The 26,394-nt window shown below is 52.9% G+C and overlaps 3 protein-coding genes across 7 annotated transcripts; 1 reads left to right on the forward strand and 2 right to left on the reverse strand.

The window, feature by feature from the left end:
* Positions 1-1,117: 1,117 nt before the first annotated feature.
* On the reverse strand, positions 1,118-8,751 carry DUSP15 (dual specificity phosphatase 15). The gene is made up of 7 exons (XM_040576329.1): positions 8,618-8,751; positions 6,560-6,593; positions 3,971-4,053; positions 3,507-3,556; positions 2,886-2,960; positions 2,225-2,396; positions 1,118-2,029 (listed from the first exon to the last, which is right to left on the reverse strand). The coding sequence occupies exons 1-7, from the start codon at positions 8,636-8,638 to the stop codon at positions 1,820-1,822; spliced, it is 645 nt and encodes a 214-aa protein (XP_040432263.1). The 5' UTR covers positions 8,639-8,751; the 3' UTR covers positions 1,118-1,819.
* On the forward strand, positions 8,625-20,687 carry TTLL9 (tubulin tyrosine ligase like 9). Of its 5 annotated transcripts, none has more exons than XM_040576324.1 (14): positions 8,625-8,768; positions 8,938-9,042; positions 10,036-10,283; positions 10,775-10,886; positions 12,048-12,233; positions 14,184-14,252; positions 14,552-14,642; positions 15,259-15,299; positions 15,387-15,498; positions 16,349-16,407; positions 17,245-17,441; positions 19,136-19,249; positions 19,736-19,857; positions 20,418-20,687. In XM_040576324.1, the coding sequence occupies exons 1-14, from the start codon at positions 8,625-8,627 to the stop codon at positions 20,486-20,488; spliced, it is 1,671 nt and encodes a 556-aa protein (XP_040432258.1). In that variant the 3' UTR covers positions 20,489-20,687. The 5 variants fall into 5 exon arrangements, with proteins under 5 accessions (XP_040432258.1, XP_040432259.1, XP_040432260.1 ...); XM_040576325.1 differs by having other exon boundaries at positions 15,387-15,474; XM_040576326.1 differs by lacking the exon at positions 14,184-14,252.
* A 1,429-nt stretch (positions 20,688-22,116) lies between these two features.
* On the reverse strand, positions 22,117-23,770 carry PDRG1 (p53 and DNA damage regulated 1). The gene is made up of 5 exons (XM_040576330.1): positions 23,610-23,770; positions 23,457-23,532; positions 23,286-23,360; positions 22,849-22,929; positions 22,117-22,525 (listed from the first exon to the last, which is right to left on the reverse strand). The coding sequence occupies exons 1-5, from the start codon at positions 23,691-23,693 to the stop codon at positions 22,443-22,445; spliced, it is 399 nt and encodes a 132-aa protein (XP_040432264.1). The 5' UTR covers positions 23,694-23,770; the 3' UTR covers positions 22,117-22,442.
* Positions 23,771-26,394: the final 2,624 nt, after the last annotated feature.

Consider the following 26,394-nt stretch of genomic DNA (forward strand, 5'->3'; position numbering starts at 1 on the left):
GAAAGCTGCAGCACTGCTCGGCACCCCCCCCCCCCGAACAGCAGGGGCAAAGCCCCTCCGCCTGCTGCCCCTCACTGCTCCCCGCACAGCTCCGTGTCCCCTGCGCAGTACCCGCAGGTGCAGCAGGGCCCTGGGGACACCCGTCAGCTGCCTGCGTTCAGCCACAGCCGTCATGCAGCAGTAAATGAGCAATCATTAATTATTGACGGGCATGTCCTGTCTGACTGCGCTGTCTCCTGAAAGCACCCAGGGCAGAGGCCATCCTCGCTCCCCGGCAGCTCCTTCCCCCTGGGAGCCTGTGTCTGGTACTCAGAGCACAGCTCAAATCTCCCTTTCTGGCTGGGGGGAGGAACACTGAACCCTTTAGGAAGAGGGGAACCGTGGTGCAGACAGCGGGGATGAGGGAGCCCCCAGGGACCTGCGCTGGCTGCCCGCAGGGTGATGCTGATGGCCCAGCTGGGCAGCATCATCCCCACCTGAGACTGCGGCAGTACAAGGTGTGAGCAGGACGGGGCTGGGGGGGAATGGGGTTTGCACTGCCCAGCCTCCCCGCCGCTCCCAGCAGACTCCAGCTCAAGGCAGTGAAGAGGCTGCAGCAGAACAGGATCCATGTGAGTGCCCGTCTGCTCCTTCCTGAGCTCCCCAGCAGCACAGCCCCGCAGTGGCACCGGGGTTTCTGTCCCTGCCTGTGCCCTGAGCAGGCTTTAGTGAGCAGCCCGTGCCCTGCAGTTTGCTCCCAGTGGCTCTGCTGTGGGGTGGCATTGGGTGGCTTCCCACCAAGGACAATGCTGCTGGGGCATGGCCGGTACTGTTTGCACGTGGTGTTCCCAAAACATCGCTGTGGGGTTGTAGCTGCGGGGCCTCAAACCCCCAGCAAACGTGGGCTGTGAAGCGCAGCTGGGTGGGAGAAGGGCAGGGAGCCCTTGCCTCCTTGTAGCCTCCCTGCGAGGCAGCAGGCTGGCCTCTGTACTGGTGTGCCAGTGTCTCCACCTACTGCGCCCCTTCCCTGTGCTGCTCACGGGTTTCAGACTCTCCCCATGCCAGGACTTTCCTGCCCCAGCCCCCCCCGTTGTGACCCAGCCATCACCCACGAGTCAATTTACATCCCAGGCAGACCGCAGAGAAGAGACGTTTATTACTATGAGGACATAGAAAGTCTTTAAGCAAAATGGCTTAAGGCTCCGCTTTAGTGAGGTCTGGCTAGGTTAAACATTTATTTCCCACCATTTAAAGATTGTGCCCTGGTATCAGTGGGAATGGGGTGCGATGAACTCCTAAAGCTGCAGTGCTTGCTCAGGGCTTGTGCTTGGTTGGCCTGGAGCGCCGGGGCACCCGCACGCCCCTGCCCCGCAGCCACCTCGGCTCTGGAAGCTTGATGCTGGTGGGAAATCTGCCCCAAGGGGTCAGCAAGCTCTCCTGCACCCCGTGTGCCCCTGAGGCCCATGCAGCTGGTACTGAAGTGCTAAAGCTGCTGTCAGCATCACCTGGTTGCTGGGAAGCCCTGTCTGTCACTCTGCCTGGAGCCAGAGCCCACAGTGACCGGGGGACCGTCATCTGCTTTCACCAGATGTCCTCCCACACCAGGCACGAGGGGGCTGACCCCCGCAGTGGTCTGCAGAGCGCAGCAGTGCAAATGAATCCCTCCCCCGATAGCTGAAAGCCAGGACAGAAGATGGCACGCTTGAACCCAGAGAGGAGAAGGAGCTGTGCTTGCCTGTGGCTCTGCAGCACAGCACTTCCCCTCCAGGCCAGCGGTGCTGCAGCTTAGTTTTTACCAGGCTGTTAGGTGATTTTTGCTGCTCTCCCTCCCGGGCTGTGATCACTTCAGACAAGCCGGGATGCAGGAGAACGTCCTCTTCACCCGCAGCAGAAAGGGAGCGGTGCTCTTGATGTCCCTGGCTCTCGGTACCAGTCCTTGCAGAGCTCCCTCTGCTCTGGATGCTCCTCTCCCCACTGGCAGCAGGGCCTTGATTTCTTCCTCGTCATTGAAAGGGGATGACCCATACCTCTGCCTCAGGTGCCTGCGGATCTGGGGAAAGAACAAGATCCCAGCATGCTTATTTCAAAGTGCAAGACCAAGCCTGCAAGCAAGGGGCACCGGGAAGGAATCTGGTGCCCCTGGGCTCTGTTCCTGCCCTGAGACCCACGAGCCGGCACCGCCACAGAGGAGCAGAGCCGCAGGGCTGTGCGGGTGGCAAAGGCTGCGTCCCCTTCGCGCTCCCACCTTGCGGGCTGCGCTGCTGCCGAACTCCTCCAGCTGCTGCCTGAAGCCAGGGTTGGGGTTGGCGACGGGTCGCACGCTTCTGATGGCCTCGAGCACCTCCTGAGAGCTCAGCTCCGTGACGGCCATGACGTAGGCGACGACGACAGTGGTGCTGCGGGAGATCCCGGCCAGGCTGGCACGGGAACGAGCACATGGGAGGCTGTCCGTGGTGTGCCCTCCCGGCTGCTGCCCTGACCCCATGCCTGCCCCTTCCTCCACCCTTGTGCTTCAGCTATTTTGGTTCCCCTTCTCAGCAAACTTGCTCTCTGGGAAGCCAAAGCCCTTCCAAGGTCCTCTCGATCAGTGCCTATAAATACACCCCGCTCCCCTGGGGAAGTGAAAGTATCAGCTGCTGCCTGGAAGCCTGCCCCAAACAGCTCTCTTCCCACTTGCTCGACGACAGCAAAAAAGCTGCCCCACTCTAGCAGCTCTCCAGCCCCAGGACTCCCCAAATCCTGCTCATTTGGAGGCTGCAGCTAAGCCTGATGGTGGATCCTGAGTGGATTCGTGCATACGGGGACCCCCTGGCAGACACTTGCGGCTGAAGTGGGGGGTTCTGGCAGCTAGACCTTCTGCTGTGCTGGGAAGAATGTGGCATTGGGCATGAGAAAATGAGTTTTACCAGTGGACAAGGCAGTTCCCTCCATGCAGGCGACACTGGTGGATAAAACTGATGCATTCCTTGAAGTGCTTCTTGCTAGCAGGAAAAATAGAACAGAGTAAGGACTGCAGGTGTGGAACCAGATTTTTAGGCTGCAGGTGGTGCAGCCCTGAGTGTCTGAAGACAAACAAAAATAAAATTCCTGTTGCTTTACAGACACCATCACCAGCTGCTGAGACCCAAGCAGCTCAGGACTATTTTCCCAGGAAAAAGCCTACGGCTGCTCACATCTCTGACCGTGCCAGCACTCCTGGCCAGCTCTGCGCCTTCCCTGCTCTCCCCCATCTCCAGGCAGCCCTGCCCAGGCTCCCAGGTGGAATGCTCCCTCCTTCTCTGCATCCCACTGCAGACGGGCTGCCTCTTGCCTCAGCTCAGGGCTGGGACCTGCTGCAGTTGCTGAGCTGGGAAGCTGCTCTGCCAGGGCCCCGAGGCTGTCCCCAGCACCACAGCACCGTGTCTGCAGCTTGCTGCATTTGAGGAGCTGGACGCAGCACCGTGAGGGCTCGGGGTACTACTGGCTGTCCCACAAAGACCGAGCTCCTGCATGCCCCCGTCTGGGCACCGGCCTCACTGAGTACTCACATGTTGGCCTCTGGTGTGTCTGGCAGGGGAATACGGAGGTAGGTGATGTCCTGCAAGACATGAAAACAGGAGAAACTCAGCCACCGGGGTCCTGCAATCTGCTCGCCTGCACTCCCCTCGGGCTTCATTCCCACAGCACAGCTTCCCTCCGTGCCGGGATGGGGCTGCTCTCCCCCTCGGTACGTGCATCGGGGAGGGCAGCAGGGAAAGAGGAAGCTCGTGGCAGAGGGTGGGAAAACAAGATGAAGCTGGAGAGCTGGAAATTGTTTCTCATCAGCATTCAAGGCCAGGTTATGATCACAAGCCAGCAAATTTCCCAGAGCAGAGGGGCTGCCTCGCTCCTCTGGGACTCTGCTGCTGGGGCGAGGTGGACGTGCCATGGGATGCTCGGAGCTGAAGGGAGGTGCTGCAACGTGGGAAGAGCTGCAGCAATCTGCATGCTGGCGTCAGGCATGGGACCCTACCTGCAGCAAGGGCTGGGGGGATTCATGGATGGAAACAATGTGGGTAATCTTGTTCCGGCTTAGCTGCTCCAGGTCTTTGGCATCTAAAAGATAAAAGTAGATATTAGCACGTATTTGTTTCTTACCCTTCTCCTCCCACAAGCACATCCACCGCTCTCCTGCAGACAAACCAGCACGCAAAGCCTTGCTCGGGACGAGCAGCTGCATTACACCCCCTCCCATGCACATCAACGCACTTGGAAGAAGAGCAGTCACAGGCAAATATGCAAACGCCTCTTGGAAATCTGGGAACACAAACCCGGGGCACCAAAACAGAGACCTACTCCCTCCGAAGGCACTTGACCTTGCTGCTTCTGCTTGGATGAATTCACGTCTGCATGGGAAAGCACTCTCTTGTGCAAGCAGGCAGCTTCCCACTTGCCTCTACTTGTCCACCAGCTTAGGGCGGAAAGAACGTGCTCTGTGACCGCACCTCTCCCATGCAACCACAACATGTGGTAATGGGACCTACTGCAGCCTAAATGATTTATCTCACAGGCTGCAGAATCGGAGCTGCAGCTTTTCATACCAACACTGAGCTTGGCTTAGGCCGAGTTCGTTTTTAGTATCTAAGGGGTCTGCAGGAAACAACTGAGCTGCAATTTGGAGCACTTTGCATGTATCCCTCTGCCATTGCATGCACAGAGATCAAGTACCCTCAACTTTCTGGGGAAATGACCTACTTTTCACTAATGCTTCAGCATCCTCTGGTTGTAATGCTGGTCACTGGTCTAGCATAAAAGTTATTATGCTGTGACGATAGCCTGCTCATCTTGCTGGCTAAGCAGCTTTGTAGCTGTTTTCCTTTCATGACATGACCAGCTGATCATGCACAAGCTGCAGGAGATGAGTACTAATATTTTCTCATCTCATAGCTTTGGGTTTCTAAACTTCCGAGTGGTGTGAAACCTTGGCTCGGGAATCTGAAACATGATGTGCTAATGGCATGATGTGAATATTTAATAGAAGTGAGTCTCAAGAGGCACGCTTCACATTAGAGTCCATGCCTTGTGTGTGCGTGCAGCGGGGAGGGAGGCGGGGACCCTCTGTCCATGGACTCGTACATCAGCTGTCACCTTCCCACCCGGCTCTGGCAGGCAGAATGACGGCAATTAGTGACACGATTGTAAAGGCTTACTATGGCTGGAAAATGCTTTCAGTCGGAGAAAATGTCTCTATGAGCTGTCAGAGCTTAATTTAGCGGGCCTTAAATCTCTGTCATCACCCTGAATTTCTTGGTAGAGCAATGCTTTGGTGGCACCAGGCCAAGATAAAACATCAGTGGTTGCTTGCAGTAACCTCTGTGAAGGGCTCGGGAGCCGGGTACCCCTGGGTGCGCTCCCCACAGGGCTCCCAAACAGCACCCAGCCAGCAGCAGCTCCTCCAGCCCTAACCCCTGAAACGTTCCCTTCCGATGCTGAGGAGCGTGCTCTGGCCAGGCTGCTGCCAGCCAGGACTGTCACACTGGTTCTAACGACATTTTCTTAGCAATTCATGCCAGTGTTTTCAAATGTTCTCAGCACTTACAGCAGGAATCAAACTGTCAAAAGAGCCGTTAGGGAGGCAGGAGCTCTGATAAATGCTGGTTTTTCATGGCAGATGCCAGCCCTTACTCATGAGTGACTGACAGTGAAAACCTATTAAAACAGTGATTCGGTGTGAGAAGGGCGACTCAGCCTCTGGGAGAAACACCCGAGCATGTGCAGCCCCCTCCTACTCGCTGCTAAAATGTGGGGGAGGCCGAGGCTTTCAGGAGGGCTTTCAGTTCCAACCTGTCTGTCCCTGCTCTGGCTGGTGTCACAGCATCTGCCCAGGTGCTGCTGGGTCTTTCCTGACAAGGTCACGGCCCTGCTCAGCTTCTTCCTCCAGTTTCCTGATATCTCAGGAAAGCTATTAAAGAGAAATAAGGCAAGCAGAGCAAGGGCAGAGTTTCTGCCCTGCATTCCCACCAGTGCCTCCTCTCTTGCTGTTGCTAACACAAACTGCACGCCTGTGTAGCAGAGGAAACCTCATTCCAGGATGATGAGGCATCATCCTATCCAGAGTTAGCTCCAGCTCTCCACTGCTTCTCTCCACGCTATTTAGTTTACAGGCTCAGCGCCTGCATCTGCCCAGGCCTGAGCTCCTGATTCTTCCCCTCCCCAGGAAAGGAAAGCAAGGCTGGAGATGGGAAGAGGAGGCAGAGGAAGGCAGTGCTGGAGGAGGAGCTGGCCCATCTGCTAGGCAAAGGGACGTCCTGAGCAGGGCTCAAACAAACCGGAATGATGGGGAGTGCAACAGGAGAGCAGCTTTTATCCCTCAGCTGGAAGAGGAAGCATCGTGCACTCAAGCACCCGGGAGCCCCTAAGCCTTCCTGATGTGGCTGGGACAAGCCGTGGGGAAGCTGAGTGCCTGCTGCTGACCCTCCGAGCACAGCCCACCCCTGCAGCACAGGCAGCAGGCGCTGCGGGCGTGCAGGCAGCGCGCTCCCTCGCAGCACGAGCCTGTGGGGTTGGGGCAGACAGAGCTGCCCGGCTCAAGGACTCCTCCGCGGCGTGGGGCTCTGCTTACCGATGAAGTTTCCCAGGTAAAGGCCGGGGAGGATCTGCAGGACACAGAGAAGAGGTGTCAGTCTGTCAGCAGCTAACGCAGCCCCTGGTACCCACTGCGCTGGGGCTCCTTGCTCCAACCTGCCCCTGCCACCACCTCTGCCCGAGCATAGCAGAGGCCAGGATGAAGCACACAGAGGGAACCAGCAGCATCCACCACTCGCCTCTCCTCCCCTGGACTCCGGCCACTCCAGCCCACACAGCCACGGGCTGTGGCAAACCAGCAGAGCCTGCAGAGGGGCTCAGACTGGTGAGCCCAGCCACAGCTGGAAAGGCAGAAGTGCTGCCACCAAAATGAATGGCTAAATGACCTGTCCGCTGTCACCTCGCTGCCTCGAGGCCTGCAGCAGCAGCAATGCAGCTCGGTGCCTGACATCCAGCCCAACTGATCTTTGGCCACACCAGTGGCAGCCCCATTCTGCCTTCCTGCCTCATGCTCCAGGCCCTTGCAGGCACTGGAAGTCTGCCATGTCTCTCTTATTGCTCCCTTATCAATTCCATTGTCACTTTCTTTAGTGATTTCTTATTGCTCCTTTTGCTCATTATCTATCTATTTTTATCTGAGCTCAGCAAGCTGCACGCACCTTAACGCAGCCTCAGACTGCGCCCCTGACCTGTGCTCATCCTGCTGTTCGAGGCATGAGGAAGCAGCAGACCCAGGGAAGCTGGAGGACGTGACCCAGGACAGCCTTGGCCAGCGCTGGCAGAGTGGGGAGTGATCACACACTCCGCACAGCCCCCAGCTCTGCTCTGCTCCCTGTGCTCCCCAGGGAGCCCGTTTCTAACAGGCCTGGGACAGATTTCTCTGAACACTGTGCCTTAAAAGTAATTGTCTTGCAAAATTTCACTTCTTACGATGAAAAGATAATTACTTGACAGTGCCTCTATTAACAGCACTCCAGATTACAGAAGTGAGACACCTTGCATCCATTCCTACCCTTAGCTATTTTATATTATCCTTTTTCCCATCTTGGAAAATGAGGGCTAACAGCCTGTGCACACTTGTGTGCGCTCAGGCTCACTTCCAGCTTCTCCCTGCTGCGTGTTTGGTGGGCTGGGACCTGGGCAAGCAGAGAGGATTTCTACAAATAAAGTTTTGCTTGCACTTATCTCACTGCTCATGTTTGGAAACATTTCTATTGCTCTAACAGCTTAAAGATCTTTTTTATGATTCCTTAAATTTTAGATCAATTTTATATCGACAGGGCGCCTTTAACTTTCAGCAACTGCACTGCAAATGAGATGGCACAAGAGCCATTTAGCAAGGCCAGCTCCCAGGGGCAGGACGCTGAGCCATGAATAATGGCACATTCCTGTCCCTGTAACTTTCTGATCCACTCCTCGCTGAATAAAATGGGGCATTGCAGCTCTGTCTACAACACTGAAAACTTTCCCAGATAATGAGTTTTTTTAGGTTGGAGGGGATGTTTAAAGCATAAAGATGTCTCCGTTCACCTGTGACCTGGGAAAAGCTCAGACAAGCAGGAAATAGTGCCTGTCCCCTCTGTCAAGCAATGCTTTGAGCGCTGTGCAGAGCCCAGTGCTGGCAAGCACGGTATGTGGCACTACACCACCCTCAGGGTCTAATAGGGCTGCTGGTGTGTGCTTGGGATCTTGTGCCTTTGCTTTAAAGGGGTTGAAAGTTTCCTCCCTCCCTTGGAGGGGTTTCTGTGACCTCCCGTCCTCCACACTCTGGCGTGAACCCGGTAGTGCTGTTCAAACCAGGCATGCCCTGACAGAAGTGGCCGGAGGTGGCTTGCAGGGTAAGTCCGAGCTGCAGCTTCACACAGCATCTCTGCCTGCTTCTCATCTGATTCTGCTCAGCCTGCAGGTAAACAAGCTCCTCCAGCAGCCGTGCCTGGTGCCGCTTTCAGCATCGGCGGGGAGGCTCCCTGGCACGCGAAACGCTGCTCGGCATCGCAGAGCAAACAGAACCAGACCAACATCCCCCACCTCCAGCACTGCAAGCCTGACCTGCAGCGCCCGGCTCTGCAGAGCTGCACCCCAGCGCTCCCTTTACCTTGCTCATGCCATTTCCCATGGTCTGCAGGACGCGCCCTGGGAGGGGCGGGGAGCAGGTGTCCTTGTCCCTGATGCTACCGTCCGCCCTGTCCCCAGGCGAAGCTGCTCCGGACGCTCCCTGGGAGGGTTTCCGTCATGAAGAGCTTGCTCCTGCGGGACAGCCGCTTGTCACAGGGGGCTCGATTCCAGCACACGGAGGCCAATCCCCTGGCAGCAGCGGGCTCTCCCGGACAGGAGAGACCTTGGCCACTTCCCCTGAGGCTCCTGCTGAAGCCCTTCCCCAGCACCCGCCTCCCTCGCACCGACTGCTCCTTCTTACCGGGAGGAGACAAAGGAGGAGAAACTCCACCTCTGAGCGGTGGTGTGGGAGCGCTGGGTGCGCTGTCTGCTGACGGCCGCCGCTGCCAGCACGGCCGGACAAGGCTGCAGTGTGAAGAGAAGAACAAAACCTTTGTCCTGCTCGATCAAGGACAGTCTGTTTGGCCACGCAGCCAAGCGCCCGGTGGCATGCCCGACCCTCCCTGTGCCTGCCGTGGGGGTACAAGACCCCAGCTCCCGCGCTGCAGGAGAACCGCAGGCTGACAGCAGCAGCAGCTCCATACCCACCCGCACACAGGCAAGACAAGACGCCTCTCCTCCCGGGGGAAACGTCCCTTCTGTCCCCACAGATCGGGCAGTGCCAGCGGGTGCCGTCACCTGAGCACGGGCAAGAGGCCAGGTTCAGACGGCGAGCGCCCAGCCGGCGCCTCAGGGCTGCTCCCTCCCTCCCGCGTCGCCTGCACCTGAGCAAAGTCAGGGTTCTTTTCGAGACCTGAGCGCTGAGGGGACTGGGAAGCGTTGTCACCGTCCCTGCGAGGCGGTGACAGAGCTGCAGAGCTCCCAGGGGCAGGTCGGGGCCTGGCCTGCGCCCCCGGCCTCAGCCGGGCAGGACTCCCAGCCCCTGCGGGGACCCGGTCCCCTGCAGCCCCTGCCCCGTGTGCCCTGCTGGGGTGGCAGCTGCCCTCTTGGTGTCACCGGGGCAGGGAACAACCCCACAGCAAGGAACAACCCCATAGCAAAGGACAACCCCATAGCAAAGGACAACCCCATGGCAGGGGACAACCCCACAGCGCTCCCCCCCTGGGCTGGGCAAGGAGCCAGGACAACCCAGCACCCTGGGGACACCGGGGCTGCGTTAGGGGCCCAGGGGTTGGAACTGGGGGCTCTGGGGGTGACCGGGAGGGCGGCAGGGGGACCCCACAGGCCCGAGGGGACGCCCCCCCCCAGGCCCGGGGCCGCGGGCGCCCCCTGCTGCGCTGCGGTTGCCATGGGGACGGCCGCGGCCCGCGGGGCCTGCGCCATGGCGGGGCTGAGGGTGAGGCCGCTGCCCCCCGGCCTTCCTCCTCCTCCTCCTCCTCCTCCTCCTCGTCCTCTCACCGCCTCGCCTCTCCGCTCCTCTCCCCGCAGGCCGCCGCTCCCCGCGCCCCGAAGAGGCCGAAGCAGCGCCCGGCGGAGCGCGGCGGGGCCGGGCCGGGCAGCACGGCCGGCTCTGCCCGCGGGGCCGCCCCGCTCCCGCCCCCGCCGCCCTCCGGCCTCCCCCGCCCCTGCGTCCGCTTCAAGTGCGGCCTCGCCGGGCCCGTCCTGGATGTGCTGCGCCGGCGGCCCGGCTGGCAGCAGGCGAAGGAGTAAGCGAGGCCTGGCCCCGCTGCCCTCGGCCGTGGGGGGTCCCTCTCGCCGCGTCCCGTTCGGCAGCGGCCCGGTGGGGCCGGCTGGGGGTCCCCCGGTGGGGCCGGCTGGGGGTCCCCGGTGGGGCCGGCTGGGGGTCCCCGGTGGGGCCGGCTGGGGTCCCCCGGGGGCCGGCTGGGGGTCCCCGGGGCGGCTGGGGGTCCCCGGGAGCTAGCTGGGGCCTGGGCTGTGCTTTGCTGCGTGCCTGGCCCAAAGAAGCCCCATAGTGCTCCCCAGGTTGTGCCCCCAGATCCTGGCTTTGCGTAGGTCGAGGCAGGCCTGGGGGTGGGAATCCTGAATTTTCTCCCCTTCTGACTTTAAAGATGGGGAGGACGCCCCCCGCCCGAGCAGCTTCTCTCTGGTGTAGGAGGTGCGGGGAGGAGAGGTGGCTGTGGGCGGTGGTGACCCCGGGTAAGTGCGGTGCTTTCTGCATGGGGGCCTTCCTCCCCAGCGAGGAGGAGTGGGATTTTCTCTGGTGTGATGTCAGTTGGCTTCGGGAGAATTTTGACCACACGTACATGGAGGAGCATGTTCGCATCTGCCACTTTCGCAATCACTATGAGGTAAGAACCCCTCAAAGGTGGAGTGAAACTAGGAGGGTTTGAGGAGGTATTTTTAACTTGTCAGTAAGTTTCCACGAGAAGTGGTTATGACTGGAAATACCTGGTAATGTTTTCCACCATGAAAACTGGCTTCTCTTACAGCTCTGATAAACCTTCAGAATGTATCAACATCCTTGTGCCTCAGGTAGGGCTTTGCTCTGGATCGTGACACCGTTTTACCTTGTTCCCAATTCAGTAAGCACCAGCAAGTCCATGACTCTTGAAAATTACAAAACCAGTAGTGTAAGGGGGTCTAGTTAAAAATACAGCCCTTCCTGTTTGTAGGTGAAGGTGAGTTTCCTGACACGTTTCCAAGTGGGATCTCCTGCAATTCCGGTGCATTAGGATTGGACATACGTGTTCTCGTTTGCCCAGTGAAAGAGAGCTTTTACCCTATATTCATCTAAGGCTGGTGCATTGCAACAGGTCCTCCAAAAGGGCAGTATTTTGGGGAACCTCATTTGTATTTATGAGCAGATTTAGTTGCAACAGCTAAAACTTACCATCTCAGAGGTCTGCCCCCCATCCTGTCATGGATGGTGACTTCATTTCAGCAGTAAGGGCTGCTGAGCAGGATGTGCATCTGTTCTGAGCCTTCATGCTCACCAGTGTTAGCATAAATGGGGACTGACAGTGGTTTGTAACACTCGTCTGTAACCTGCAGCAGTTCAGGAGCGGATACGCTTCGAGCTCAGCTGATCATGCCACAGGAGCTGCAATCTGAGGAGCGATGGAGCTGCAGTGGTTTGGGTTAAGCCTGCCTGCAGACATGATTACAGCTGTTGGTGTGGGCAGTTCTGAACAGGGCTGTCTGCTGGAAATGAGTATGCTGACTGCACTGAAAGGTTACGTTAGAAATGGTAAAACATGGGTTGTAAAACCTGCTCTGTTCTAGCTTCCCTCTGTTTGTGCAGAGATTAAATAAAAATTGAAATCAAGCCTTCTCTGGCACAAAGCAAAAACAGTTCTCAATGATTTCCACGTTTGTTTATTTTTTTCCTGAGGCATATGTGGTGCAGTTGATTCCCCAGATGTCACCAGAAACATCTCAAGGGCAATGAAAGTGAGTCAGGCTGCGTGAGCATCTGTTGAACCTAACCTTATATTTCTCTTTCTACCCAGCTGAGTCGGAAGAACTATTTAGTGAAGAACCTGAAGAGGTTTCGGAAGCAGTTAGAAAGAGAAGCAGGAAAGCTTGAGGCAGCAAAATGTGACTTTTTTCCAAAGACATTTGAAATGCCTTCAGAGTACCATTTGTTTGTGGAAGAATTTCGCAAGAAGCCTGGCATCACTTGGATAATGAAACCGGTAAGTGTATGTTCCTCTGAGGAAAGTGAGACAGAGATGAATGGATGCCTTCATCCTGTGGAAGGAGAGGAAAATATGTAGGAAACCCACAGGAATAATGACATGTAGCAAGGTGGTTAGGAGCAGCAATACTTCTGTCCAGTTTCCTGGCCAACACGTACTACCAAAACACTTCCTTTTGTGTCATAATTTATTTCAGCAGTTGAAAAACAGCTCATTTTATTTGTAGAGCCAAAGTTAACTCAATGGTGAAGGTATAAAGCCCACGATTTTTGTGTGTAGGAACAGATTGTGCTCTTAGGGATTGTTGCTATGGGGCTACGGCCAAGTTCATGCTCTGAAATATTCCAGTTCAGCTGCAGGTGTACAAGAAGGTGTGTGTGTATGTAGGGCAGCTGTCTAATCGGGCTTCTGGTTAAGCAGTGTTTTAGGGCAGCTCCTAAAGATGGAGCTATGAAAACATCTGTTTGGTTTCAAGGAAACCCCACTACATTAGATGTCAGCCCTTGTAAATCCAGCCAACATACCGAGTGGACTTTAATCTCTTAACGTTCTTAGGATGACAGAAAACTCCACGAGCAGCCTGGAGTGTAAATCGGGGTGGATTTGGTTGGCATTACTTTTTTTTATGCTCTGTAGTTAGAGACCTGAAGTGTAGCCTCATGCTCTGAATCAAATCTGTCCCACAAAACTTACAGCTAGGTGGAACTGTGCTGAATGAAGCAACTTTCAATTTAGCCAGTGTCCTTGGGAACCGAGAAAAAATTGTACTATTTCCTTTACAAATTACAATGTAAAGCTGAGAAATGTCTTGCTTCTGCCAGTTGATTCAAGCTGTATAACATCATGAGTATCATGCCATGGTGCATAATTAAAAATACACTGATCTGTGGGACTGCGAGAGGACGGGCACGTTGCTTTGTGCAGTAGGTCTGGCAAGAAGGTTGGGACAGGACAACTTGCCGTAGCTGCGAGTCAGACCCATCAGTAAGGGCATCCTTTTGAGAGGAGAATGGGAGGTAATTATGCAAACTAACATGCGAATTACAGCCAGGAGGACAGCAGCTAGTGATTATCCAACTCTGCAAATGGGAGTGTGTTAATTGTCAATAGAAAACCTTATATTAAGCTGAGTTTTATGCCCACAACCTCAATTAAAATGGTGGAAAAAAACAGCATACGGTAAACAAGGATATATGAAAAGCCTGTGATTGCTGGGACTTTACCAACAACTTAAACGAAATAGTTTGCGACTGACCTCAGAAGCTCACAAACAAGTGAAAATAACTCTGGTGCTCGTTCTGTCGGTCTGCGCTCTTCAGCAGCCCCACGTAGTGATGTCTTGGCCTGCCTACTCCCACGCTTGGGTACCGTAGGTCAGGACATGCACGGTGCCAGATCCCAGGACTGCAGGAATCTGGACTTCCTTTGAAAGTGTTCTGGGGAGTCTTGCTTCTCAGGTGGCTTATCCGGGCCACTCTTAACTTGCTTTTAATACATAGCACAAACTAGGCTCTCTTCTGGTTTGTTCTGCTCTTGCTTGCCGTAGTTCTCTGACATCTTTCATGACTTTCCTGTTTAATTAAGTTCTGTAGCATACACAAATTTCAAGTGTGACTTAAAAATTCCCAACAACATATGTTGTGTTACTTATATTTCTGCAAGCATGTGACAGAGTTGTTTATTCGTTACTATGGAACTTCCCCATAGGCTGTCTGCCTGCTTTGCCCTTTCCACCAGGAATTCTCCTAACACTTGTAATCTGAGCATTTAGCACTTGAGAGCTGTTGTTGGATCCCTTCGTTTTCTCCCTGTCCCCATAACATTAAATAAATACGCTTGCATACAAACAGATGATGAATCAGGTTATGCAGGGCTGCTATGCTGAAACTCTGGGGAACAGCAGGAAATCCTAACGTGAAAGCAAGTAACTGCTTCTCCACGCTGTAGGTTGGCAGGTCACAAGGTAAAGGAATCTTCCTGTTCCGAAAACTGAAGGATATCATTGACTGGAAGAAGGTGAGAAAAACTGTCTTCTCTTTAGGCGATGCCCAACTGGAATTTTGTTCTCTTTCTATTCTTTCATCCCCTGTTTTTGCCAATGACTTGTTCTGTCCTCCTCTGCAATATTCCTTTGCTGTTCCCCCGAGTGACAACAAAGCTTCTTACGGTGGGTTTTCCCAAATCGTTGTATATTTTATCTGGGATCTGACTTCTTAAATGGAGGCAGAGCTTCCAAAACAATGGAGTGTATATGGGGAAAGATGGTGGAAAAACAGTTTCTTGAAAGGGGAAACTGCATGTTGTTTCTCTCACAGGATGGTGTCCGTGCAGATGAGCAGAAAGATGAAACACAAATAGAAACTTATGTAGCCCAGCAATATATTGAAAACCCATACTTAATAGGAGGTAAGATGCCCATCTAAGCCTCTGCTTTTCTGGTTTGGGGAAAAATTAGCCTAACCTATGGGATTCCCACTGGATGGAAAGGACACCGTAGGTTGTTCTCTGTGCTGAACTGTATGTGGCTAACTTCCTGGAGTGACCTGTTTCTGTGCCTATAAGTGACTGTAAATAATCTGCAGCATCGATATCTGTGGTGTGGTAACTAATTGGCTTGCTGAGGAAAGGCTTGTGAGAATGTAGAAGTGACTCGGTGAACAACCACTGGGACTAGTTCAATGCATAACATGTTAATGAGTGTGCTGTCGCTCTTAGACGGATCATTACACCACTAGCGTGCATGCCCAAATATTCATCAGAAGAATGCAAAGGGATGCTTGCTTAAGCTTTGCATTATTTTTCCAGAAACTTGTAAATAGTCATTGACCTGGAATAGTGGCCCTACTGGTGTTTTTATTTTAATATTAGATAAATGTTCACAAAGTTCCTGATTCTAAAAAAAAAAAAAAGTATGATTTTCAATCCTTTACCTTTGCGTGCTTATTTAGATATAAACTGATATTGGGTACTTCTAGGCAGTGGTATCGACAACTGTATTGCATTATTTTTCTGTTCTTCATAGGTCGAAAGTTTGACTTGAGAGTTTATGTTCTAGTGACATCTGTAAGTGCAAGCCACTGTTATTAAATTCTAACATCAAAACTGGATTTTTTTCCTCAGTGCTCAGTTGTTCCTTTCCTTTTCTCCCAGTACATCCCACTGAAGGCCTGGTTATACAGAGATGGATTTGCTCGCTTTTCCAATACACGATTTACTCTGAATAGCATAGATGATCACTGTATCCTACCTGTCTCTGTGTGTGGTAAGGAGGGATGAGAAAAGAAATGTAGAATTTTACTGCTCGGTATTAGATATATCAGATGAACCTTGTCACTTCTGACACCTGCAAACACCCACAGGATTCTCCTGTCGTGTTGTTGCCACTGTTATTCTGTTTCTCCTGTCTTTTTTTCACTGGAAGGCTGGTGTCACCAGATCACGGGAAATGTCAGTTTGACAAATCAGCTAGGAACCCATGCTGAAATGTCAGTCCTGATTTTACTGTTAGTGGTGGAATTTTGGCAGGCTTTCTTCTTCCTTAGCTTCAGAGAATGGAAGGACAGGGTGATTCACGGCATAGAACTATTTGATTTCCTATGTGTCACGCTTGTTACTGTATTGAGTTTGATAGCTTTTACTTGATTAACACATCTTCCCAAAAGGTATCTGACCTTAATTTGATGGCTTAGGAGACAGGAAAATCCATCACGTCTCTCAGTGAAAGTTCAGAGTTCAAGCATGCTCTGAATGACCCAAAGCTGTACCAGGATGGAGGTACAGCAGACGGTCTTGGGTGGGAGTGCACTGGGGTCTGGAGGCACGCTTATATGAAGAGCTTCATGCCAGCCAGGGGGTACACGGCTGGTTCAGGGCAGTCACTCTTTTGAGAGTGATATTTGGAAAGTGACTGCTCTTTTTTTATTTTTTCCTGCAATTCTTAGTAAGATATCATGCAGTGCTGTATATAAGCTCAGGTGGCTGAAGCCTCTGATTACAGACAGGGAGGATAATTAATTGGTACTGCGGCAAAGGAGGATGGTGTAGAGTAAAAATTCAGTATTTACTTGTTCAGCGTCTCTGTGTCTTTGATCCTTATCTCTGCTTTATGCCAGATGTTCATCTCACCAATGTGGCAGTGCAAAAGACTGCTCCAGATTATGATCCCGAGAAGGTGAGCAAGTGTGTGTTGTCTGCAGACTATTCCCCTGATGCCTGCCATTTGGGCTCTTCTGGCAGATGCGAGCAAGCTGACCTCATCATGCCAGCTGCCATGCCGCGGACATGTGCGGCAGCCACTTAAATGTGCTGCCTTGTCTCCAGACACCCATAAATGTGATCTCATTTATAGGAGAGAGGCTGGGCAAGCGTTCTGCTTTAACTATTGCATTGCAGCCGTCTGCTCATCTACAAGGCTGATGTTTTTGACTTTAATAGCTTTCTGCTTAGAACTCTTCTGAGCTGTAGATACCTTATCGCTTGGCCCTTCATTTCTAAGACCTCAGTGATACAACAAGGTTAGCATTGCTGCACACAACTGTCACTCTTAAGCCTCGTGTCTCAAGAGGTGGCAGCTGAAAGAAAATAATCTTAAATGAGATGTCAGATTCCTACTGAATCTGAGATGAGGGTTGACATTTGAGAGTAACAGAGGATTGTGTTGAACTTCCATTTTTATAGTGTATTCCCTCTTATAAATCTCTCATCTGTATGGAAAGGAGGGTCTCTGCAATACCCTGACAGAAGATAAGATGGTGATTTGCTGTTTGGGAACTTGTGATGGGGACCTGGAGACTTTTTTTTTTTTTCCCCTTATAGCTGTACAATAATCAAGCTTGAATCGCTTAACTGCAGCGTGGGGTTAGTGGCCCTTGCCTTCTGGTCTCTGGGTTTTTACTAAGAATTCTTGCTTGGCTGTAGAGATTATGGAGTGATGACTGAAAATCATGCAGATAAAATGTGTGTTCATCCACTGTGAACAGCTTAATATAATTGTGTTTGGATGTCTCAGGGCTGCAAGTGGATGATTCAGCAGCTCAGGCAGTACTTGACTGCCAAGCATGGACCAGGATCGGTGGAAGTTCTCTTCGCGGATATGGACAACATTTTCATCAAGAGCCTCCAGAGCGTTCAGAAAGTGATTATCAGTGACAAGCATTGCTTTGAGCTCTACGGCTATGACATCTTGATCGATCGGGATCTGAAACCGTAAGGGTGTTAATGAACATAAAAGGGATTATAGCAGCAGGCCAGCTGCTTTCCCTGTGGTGGTGGGGACACCTCGAGATGCTTCTGTCTTCTGCGTAGATAGCTGCTTGCAGGCTGGCTACGAGTGAGCCAGTCCAGGAACTGCAAGTGAAGCATGGAGAGGTTTGAATTGTTTTAAGCACAGGAAGCTGAAATACAGAAGGAATACAGCTGGTTTTGCTCAGAGTGTCAGGGTGTATTAAAAGGGATCAGCACCATGTGAGTTTGTCTGTAGGATCTCTAGCACTGCATTGTGGAAACCTGCTAACTTGGTTATTTCTGTGATGTGTTTCCCCCAAAGTATCAATGTATCACAGCAGTTGCGGGAGGTGGGAGGGTTACTATCATCTCTTCTGCTGCAATACACATGAGCAGCAGCGTCCCATCGGCAATGATAAACGCCCAGCCAGCACCATTAGGCTGCTAGCACTAAAACATGCCCCCTGTGTCTGTGGTACACTGTCTAAAAGGTAGACCCCAACTGGAAGAGATGCCTTTTGTTAATTGGGGGGGGGAAAAAAAGAGGCCTCACAGGAGCTGAGGATGTTTAAAACAACCAAACAACCCCTCCTCCCAAAAAACTTGAAAACGTAATTTGACTCTATTTAGATATCTTTAAATACAGCTTTTATTCACTAAGTGAAAAATATGACTAAATGTTCAGCTGAAATTCTCAGATTTTTATCTGCTGCATACACAACCCAAGTATTGCAACAGCAGGAACCTGAAAGTGCAACTGATTTGTCATTACATGAGTTGAGAAAAATAGAAACAGCAAGTAGTACTTCAGAAATGACAATTAAATTGGATAATTCTTTCAGCCTTAATCATATAAAATGCAAATAGTACCGTAGGTAAGGAAATATCCCTCAGATATGACTTATGTTGATGGTGTTCTCTTATGAAGTGTCTCTAATTTTTTTAAACTGTTTCCTCTTACAACATATAGTAGCTGGCATACCTGTTACAGCCCTGTGTCCTGTCAGCATCAGTCTAATATTTCACGTAGTGCCACTGGGGACAGCTTTATCTCAAATGAGCAAGTAAATGCGACTCAGCTGTGGTCCTGGTAGCTCTAATTTGTACAGTCTACTCTGTTCGTAGCCTGAAACCGAATTAGTGCTTAGGCAGCATGCACATGAGCATCTGGAGTGACTTCGGTTCGTCAGGAAACAAATCCAAGTGGTGAATCGGAATAAAAGCCATTGATGTTACAGTACTTAGAGGCCACTGCTGCTGTTTGCTATGTTTACTTGGCTCTCGTAGGAGAGCTATTTGAACACTGTTGTGCTAGCAAACTGTTCCCAGGACACATTTGCATTCTTCCACTAAAACGGGTTAGTGCTTATCCTGTGAATTACCCTCAGTGTTTACTGCTTCGTCTAGAGTTTGGTTTTAACTTGCATGACTTTCTGGATGCTAGAGGGATTTTTTCTTTATTACTATTGAGAACAGGAATAGAAACTTTGCAATAAGCTCAGAATGTTCTTTGGCTCGGTGTGTGGTAAAGAGATTTGGGGTTAGATTTCCTATTGCTTCACACTTATTATCCTGCTAGCAGGCAGGAGGGTTATTGCGGATGGACGCTTCTGTTAGATGAACCACTGGCAAAACTGCCTGTTTCCCCCTAAGTTACTCTTGTCTTATCTCCTCAGCTGGCTTCTGGAGGTAAATGCTTCACCTTCCCTTGTTGCCAGTAGCCAGGAAGACTATGAACTCAAGTGTCATCTTCTCAAAGACACGCTTCATATTGTGGACATGGAAGGCAGGTGGGCAAAGAAGCTTATTACCTTCTGAGGGTTTTTATTAATGTGTGAAACGGGTGGTCTGTTTCTGTCCTGTCTATTCTTGGCAACCGATTGTAATGCTCTAAGCTTTATAACTGGCAAATAACGAATTTCCAGAAACAGAGCAAAGCAAGCAAGCCTACTGCCACTTCAGTGGGGAAAACAAAACAGCCCAGGGTTGCAAAGAGAATTAAGTCAGTGTTAGAGCTGGGACTTGCACAAGAACTCTTTCAGTTTCTTCTGCATTGTGCCTCCCACACCTATCGCTTCTGGAGCAATCTGTTCCAAGAAGCTCGTCTTGCATCACTTTGTGATTGACTTTACAACTGTGCTAACCTTGGATATTAATAGTAGGAAGATGTCCACTGCTTTCAGCTGTTCAGCTTTGTCTCTGACAGGGAGTTTATTCCCGTGCACAGACGGATAATCATTACTCAGGTACTTCAGTTCATGTATTTGATGTTGTAGGCTGACAGGGAAGGAGAAGCGTGTTGGAGGCTTTGATCTGATATGGAACGACGGGCCTGTCAGCAGAGAGGGAAACCTGGGTACCCCGGTGAATGGGAACTTCATGGCAAACACACATTTAGGTACGTACTCACCCAGCACTAGCAGGGTGCCCTACTCACATCCTTTCCTCAACAAGAGGAGAGCACGCACCTTTCACTAGAGAACAAGAGAACAGGGAGTGTGGACTCTGAGATTAAGGGTCCAAAAGGAACATTTTCCAAAAGCAGATGTAAGCAACCAGACTGCAGAAGCACTGTTGAAAACAAGCACATAAACGTAGGGGGAACAACTTTGTTTATAGCCCTGCTTTTCAAGTTTTAAGTCACTGCAGAGTTTTTTTTTTTTTTCATATGTCAGTTTTGCAGAAAATCTGCTTTACAATCATTGTGGTAACCATTTACTAAGCACTCCCCTAAAGCTAGCTGCGTATGTTACTGTTGTGAAGTAGCACATGGATTCTGAAGTCATACTTCCAAGAGGCTAATGTATCTTAAGTTTATTTTGTAGTGCTCAGTGTGCATACGATCAATGCTGCCTGTAGTTCCTAACTAATAAAACACGAGTACAGCAATTACCTTACCCTTCACAGGCATGAAGGGTAAGGTCATGTGCAACTCCCCTGTTGATATTTTCATTGCAGGCTGCTATAATGACAGGAAGCAACAACTGAAGCAGCTTTTCAGGACTCTTTCTGCGCAGCAGACAGTGTAAGGCCGATACCAAGCTTGGGTTGGGAGATCACCATAGGTGAAGTTCGTGGTGTCTCTCCCTCTCTTCCTCATATGCAGCAGCAGTTCCCATTCCTCTCTGGACATGGCTGCCTCAGCACAAGACTGCTGAGCTTCTTTCCTAAGGATTCCCCAGCTGGGAGGCTGCAACAGGCTTGAATAAAACATTTCATAATGGCCGACACAAGACACTCAAAAGTGATGCTGGCTTCTCAGCTGACCACCTGCAACCTACACAGACTGTGAGAAAAGAAAGCAGCTAAACACATTCTGCATAGCAAAACGAAGCTTTTAAGGAAGGCGGGCACCTGATCCCTCTGCTGCTACTACTATGGAAACATGTCAGATCATAAAACCTGTTGCCATGATACTGTAAAAATAACCTTGTCATCACATGTTAAGGAGACATTTCCCGGCTGTACTACACAGGTTATGTAAGAGCGTAGTTACAACACAGGCACTTGGCAGGGTGCTGCCATTCACTTCCAGAAGAGATGCAGCTTTCTGAAAAGCTACTGGTAAGACAGATCAGATAATAAGCTGATGTTACTCTTAATTTATGTATCTGAAGCATAAGCCTGAAGTGGACAGCCTTGCTTCTTGCAGTTGAACACTTGGGCTATGTTGTGTTAGCTGCAAAATTTTAAAAACTTGGATCAAATAAATGGCAGTTGGCTTTATAGATTTTAAAAATGAGCAATCCCTCAGTTTTAATGAGTCTGACAGAGGATTTTTTTTGAACTCTGCATAATTTGAAGTGCATGGGGAACTAGACAAGGCAATGCAGGGCTGCCTGGAGGACGCACCTCTAACCTGTTGTGCTGGAAGGTGGGTCACGGAGCCAGGAAAAGGGTGGTGTTGTGTGAAGTTTGACATGGCTGTGCAAAAGCTGCAGGAAGGCACAGCAAGGGTAGAGTCACATCCACCTTTGTGTTAGGTTTGACAGAACAGGTGAGCTAGCTGGAGCTACAGTGAAACAGGGACAACTGCAACGTTTAAAGTCCTTGAATTATATTAAAGACAGTCTTTATAGAAGTTTGGAAAAGAAAGGGCAGATGGTTTCCTGTACCAAAAAAAAAAATAAATCACTGTAGTCCATTATTAATTATGATTGATTTTTCAAAAACTTAATAAGGTCTTAACTTGTAGTGGGGTAGCAAGCTCAGACTAAAGAGGGTAGTGCAGAAGACAAATTTTAAAGCCTTTGTAGAAATCATTGGTCATGTCAACTGGACAGGCCCAGTGAATATCCCTGGTCAGCCCTCCTTAAGTGGCAGGGTTTTATTAACGTACATACATTTTATCCCTTCATCTTGTTCTTGAAAGCCTCACCTTCTGTGTTCTCTTGCCTCTCAACTTGACAGCAGAAAGTGTTTTCCCAGTGAGACTAAAAGGATGCTGCCTTCTCTCCATCCCTGTACCCCTTTAAGGAGATTCCTGACACGTTTCAGATGCACAGTTTCACTTTGTTTTAATACCACGGGCGCACACAGCTCTTCTATGCCTTGGGCACGCTGTGGATTTACAATTCCTCCTACTCCTGTTCCTAGCTCTGAAGCCAAACTACAGAAGCTCTCACAGAAAAATCTGAAAACACACACACACAGTTAGGAATGTCCCACAGCTCTGATTTTAATAATCCCACTTGCAAGAGGGTGGTTGTCAGAGGCCGTGAATGCGCCTGTGTTCCAGCATTGCCTCTGCAGTGCTCTGCCACCCAGTCCCCAGCAAGGAGCAGGAAGGGTTTAGAGCCAGAGGAGCTGCAGCTGAGGAGCCAAATGTTCCCGTCCGCTCAGTCCATCACCTGAGAGAGGCTCCAGCAACACAGGCGTTCGGGAAATCTTTGAGGCTATGGCTGACAGAGTGTGAGTGCCACGAGTGACAGCCTGAACACAGCACGTCGAGTGGTGTTTGCAGACAGCGATGGCACCACCGCCTCAACCTTCCAGTATGCGATTGATGAGTTTCATTTCCTCAGGGGTCATGGGGTTCAGGTTAAATCCCTTCAGCTCAGCTTTACCTATGAGAACATGCAGGAAATCACGGTTTTGCTATAAAATAAATTAAGTAGTCCCCATTAAACTGTTCCAGGAATTCTGGGGAGGGCAGTGGCAGCACTGGAAACTGATACAGGGTTCCCCCATGTGCTTTGGGAGTACATTCAGCACGCTGCTGGGTGACAGCTTCCTAGCAAAAGCAGCATGGTATTGCTGGAACAGGGAAGGAGTTGCAAAGTGACAGGAAAAGAGGCCCCGGGAGCCTCCAGGCCTTGAGTTTCTGGAACCTCCTCCTGACATCTGCTCTCAGGCGCTCACTGTAGGGTTCAAGAACAGGAGCATTTACCTTGAGCCTCAAAGAGACGGTTGACCTTGACACGCAGCTCCTTCCGCAGCTTGTTTATCTCCTCATCCAGATGTTCCTGATCTGAGAAAAGAGGGACGGGGATGAGGAGGACTGGGGCCTCTTGGGTTCGCACAGAAACAACACACAACCTGCAGGATGCTCAGCGCTGAAGCGCAGACCTGGGGGCAGGAGGGGCCCTTCTCGAGCCACGTTCCTGAACCTCTAGGTCCCACCTCAGCCCCTGATGCCCGCAGGCACCGAGCCCCCGGCAGCCTCGAGCCAAAACGCGCCCTGGGGCCCTGCCCAGGGCAGCGGGGCGATGGCAGCGGGGCGATGGCAGCAGCCAGCCTCGGTAAGCGTTTCGGGGCTCCTCCAGAACCCAGCGCCGCACGGAAGCATCGCTCTGCCCGTCCCCAACCTTATCGGGGCCTCCGTACCCTTCTGCATCATCTCCTTGGTGCGGGACTTCGGGAGCTCGACGAACATGTTCCCGAAGCACACCATGGCTTTTCCTGCGGGGGGGGAGAGAGACAAGAAGGGGCTCAGCAGAGAACCGGGCTCCCGGTGCTCGCCGCCGGCACCGGGCAGGGCTCGGGGCCCGGCCTCACCGTCGGGCTCCGGGTCCTTGTGCAGCGCCCGCAGGGCCTCGCGGTTTCGGTTGCGTTTCACGTCCAGGTCCACGATCTGCGGAGGGAGAGAGGCGGCCTCAGCCGGGCCGTGCCGGGCCGGGCCTCGCCGGGCCGGGCCGGGCCGGGCCGTACCTGCTGCCGCGCCGCCAGCACGTCCTCGGCCAGCTCCTCCACCTCGGCCAGGTAGCGCAGCACGAAGGCCGGGTCCCTCGCCATGCCCGCCGGCCCCGGCCCGCTCCGTCCCCGCTCCCCGCCCGGCGGAGGCCGCGGCCGCGTTCCCGAGTTCCGCGCCCGGAGGGGCCGGGCCGCAGCGCGCCCCCGCGCGGCCGCAGCGGGACCGGGCCGAGACCGGAGCCCGGAGCTCGGCGCCCCGCTAGGGGAAGGGCCTGCGGGCCGGGGGGGGCAAGGGCCTCCGGGCCAAGGACCTCTGGGCCAGGGACCTGCAGGCCAAGGGTCTCCAGGCCGGGGACCTCCAGGCCAGGGACAGAATCCCAGGATCCCAGAATCACCTCGGTTGGAAGGGACCTGCAAGATCACCGAGTCCTCTGACCTAACACTAACAAGTCCTCCACTAAACCATATCACTAAGCTCTACACCTAAACGTCTCTTAAATACCTCCAGGGAGGTGTTTAAGAGACGTTTAGACTCAACCGCTTCCCTGGGCAGCCCATTCCAATGCCTAACGACACTTTCGGTAAAGAAGTTCTTCCTAATATCCAACCTAAACCTCCCCTGGTGCAACTTTAGCCCATACCCCCTCGTCCTGTCACCGGGCACGTGGGAGAACAGACCAACCCCCACCTCGCTACAGCCTCCTTTAAGGTAGAGAGCGATAAGGTTGCCCCCGAGCCTCCTCTTCTCCAGACTGAACAACCCCAGCTCCCTCAGCCCTCCAGGCCAGGGATCTCCAGGCCAAGCACCTCCGGGCCAAGGGCTTCCACCGCCTCCTTCCCACCCTTCTGAGGTCCCCGCTGCTGCAGTGGCAGGGGGACCCATCCATCGGTCAGCGAGCTGATCCCAGCAGCCAGGAGGGCCGGCCCTGCCCTGGGTGCCTCAGGCACGGCACGGCTGCCGGCCAGGGGAAGGGGTCCTGCTCTGCTCGGCCTCGCCTCGAGCACCGCGTGCACCGCGGGACAAGGACATAAAGCTGTTAGGGAGTGGCAGGACCCGAGGGAACGGCGTGGAGCTGCGGCAGGGGAGGGCATGGAAGAGGCTCCCCAGGTCACAGCACCGAGCTGTTGGAGTTCAAGGAGCGTTTGGACAGCGTTCTCAGACACGGGGTCTGTTTTTGGGTGGTCCTGTGAGGAGCCAGGAGTGGGGCTCCTGGTGGGTCCCTTCCAACCCGGGGTATTCAATGATTCTGTGACTCGGTGGTCCTGCACGGAGCCCAGACCAGCAGATCTGCAGCCAGCGGTGTCCTTTGTGCTGGGAGGTGCCACCGTGGAGCCTGGAGAGCTGCGGTGCTGGGCGCGTGGAAACACTGATAACGGCTGAGCGGAGCACCAGGCTCATGGCCCTGGTGGGCTGCGAGGTGGAAACATGCTCTGAGGGATAACCCGAGGGGGGTGCGGTGGCACCCAGCACTGCAAGGCACTGCCGGGGCAAGTGGGATGGCCACAGGGCATGGGGACAGGGGCGCAAGGTGGTGGCTGGCCGGCGGTCACCACACTTTGTGTGCAAATAATCCCCGGAGGAAGATTAACCAGATTGGAAGATTACTGGCCCTAATCGCATAAGGTCATTTGTTACAGTTAACTGGAGAGATCTCAGTCTGCGGCAGCATGTGCTAAAATAAGAAGGCTCTCAGTGAAGTGATGGAAATGAGCACTTATGCACAGCATCCTGGCCGGGATGGGAGTGATTCAGGCTTGGTTTGGATTTTTTCCTGACATCAACCAAAAGAACCAGCAGGATTGGGGCTAAATGCCAAAACTGAAAAACACTCCCTTTGAAGGGGGCTGCCGGCTGGAGATTTCAGGGCTGGATTGGGAGGCAGCTGCTCCCCATCCACAGCCTCAGCATTTGCTTCTGCGGAGTCCCCGTGCGATGTGGGCGCTGGGTCAGCTGCAGAGGGACACGGCATGCGTGGGGCATGGGGCAAGGACCTGCCCTGCCCCTGCAGCCTCACACCGCAGCATCCACCGCAGAGCAACTGGCTCCAGCTTTCTGCCTGGCACGAAGGCAGCATTTGATCCTTAGTGCTTTGATGGGATCAGAAGGCAGCGCGCCTGATTTTCATGTGTGCTGGGAGCATGACTAGAGCTGGAGACGGATTTACCTCCTGGGGATACACACTTCTCAGAGCAGTGACAAAAAGCTCCATGGGTAGCAGAAGCCCTGTGTGGATGGGGATGGGATGGGGATGGGGGTGGGGATGGGATGGGATGGGGTGAGATTGGGATGGGATGGGGATGCTCTGTCATGTCCTGGCAGCAGTGGGAGATGCTCAGTGACCATCTCTGGGGCAGGCTTGCTGGTTGCCAGCACACACCGAAATGCAGGCACGGTTTCACCAGGGCTGTTCAGATGCGGGGGGCACAGCTCAGCACAGGCGTGTGGGGAGCTGCGGCTGAGCCTGCTGCGGCAGGAGGCATGGCAAAGCCCTGGGCACCTGGAGAACGATCCCAGGGCAGCAGCGGCTGCTGGTGCCGCGCTCTGCAGGCCTCTTCTGAGCCAGGCTCTGAGCCAGCCACAAATCATCACGGCCTTCCTCCTCCTGGATCCGGCGCCACGGGCAAGCCGCTTGCTTGGAAGCTGGACTCAGCCCGGAGACCGGAGGCCCATTTGGATTGATTGCATGTTTATGTGCCCTCCTGGGAAACTGTGCAGCCGGAGCGAGTGGCCACCCGCCCGCTGCCACGGGCTGGTTTGCATCACTCTGTGTTTTGCTGTGCAAAGAGAAGGTTTGGGTTTCAG

The sequence above is a fragment of the Cygnus olor genome, chromosome 16 (assembly GCF_009769625.2).
Source record: "Cygnus olor isolate bCygOlo1 chromosome 16, bCygOlo1.pri.v2, whole genome shotgun sequence".
NCBI classification, from domain to species: domain Eukaryota; kingdom Metazoa; phylum Chordata; class Aves; order Anseriformes; family Anatidae; genus Cygnus; species Cygnus olor.

What these genes read in the sequence shown, in the direction of transcription:
- TTLL9 (XM_040576324.1), top strand. Translation starts at nt 8,625, where the DNA reads ATGCCATTTCCCATGGTCTGCAGGACGCGCCCTGGGAGGGGCGGGGAG. An exon ending in GCCAGCACGGCCGGACAAGG is followed by an intron (nt 9,043 to 10,035) that starts CTGCAGTGTGAA and finishes TCGTCCTCTCAC; the next exon opens with CGCCTCGCCTCTCCGCTCCT. An exon ending in ATCGATCGGGATCTGAAACC is followed by an intron (nt 17,442 to 19,135) that starts GTAAGGGTGTTA and finishes TTATCTCCTCAG; the next exon opens with CTGGCTTCTGGAGGTAAATG.
- DUSP15 (XM_040576329.1), bottom strand. Translation starts at nt 8,638, where the DNA reads ATGGGAAATGGCATGAGCAAG. An exon ending in TTACCTGGGAAACTTCATCG is followed by an intron (nt 4,054 to 6,559) that starts GTAAGCAGAGCC and finishes TTTATCTTTTAG; the next exon opens with ATGCCAAAGACCTGGAGCAG. An exon ending in GACACACCAGAGGCCAACAT is followed by an intron (nt 2,961 to 3,506) that starts GTGAGTACTCAG and finishes TTTTCCTGCTAG; the next exon opens with CAAGAAGCACTTCAAGGAAT.
- PDRG1 (XM_040576330.1), bottom strand. Translation starts at nt 23,693, where the DNA reads ATGGCGAGGGACCCGGCCTTCGTGCTGCGCTACCTGGCCGAGGTGGAG. An exon ending in TGCTGGCGGCGCGGCAGCAG is followed by an intron (nt 23,533 to 23,609) that starts GTACGGCCCGGC and finishes CTCCCTCCGCAG; the next exon opens with ATCGTGGACCTGGACGTGAA. An exon ending in CAAGGACCCGGAGCCCGACG is followed by an intron (nt 23,361 to 23,456) that starts GTGAGGCCGGGC and finishes CCCCCCCCGCAG; the next exon opens with GAAAAGCCATGGTGTGCTTC.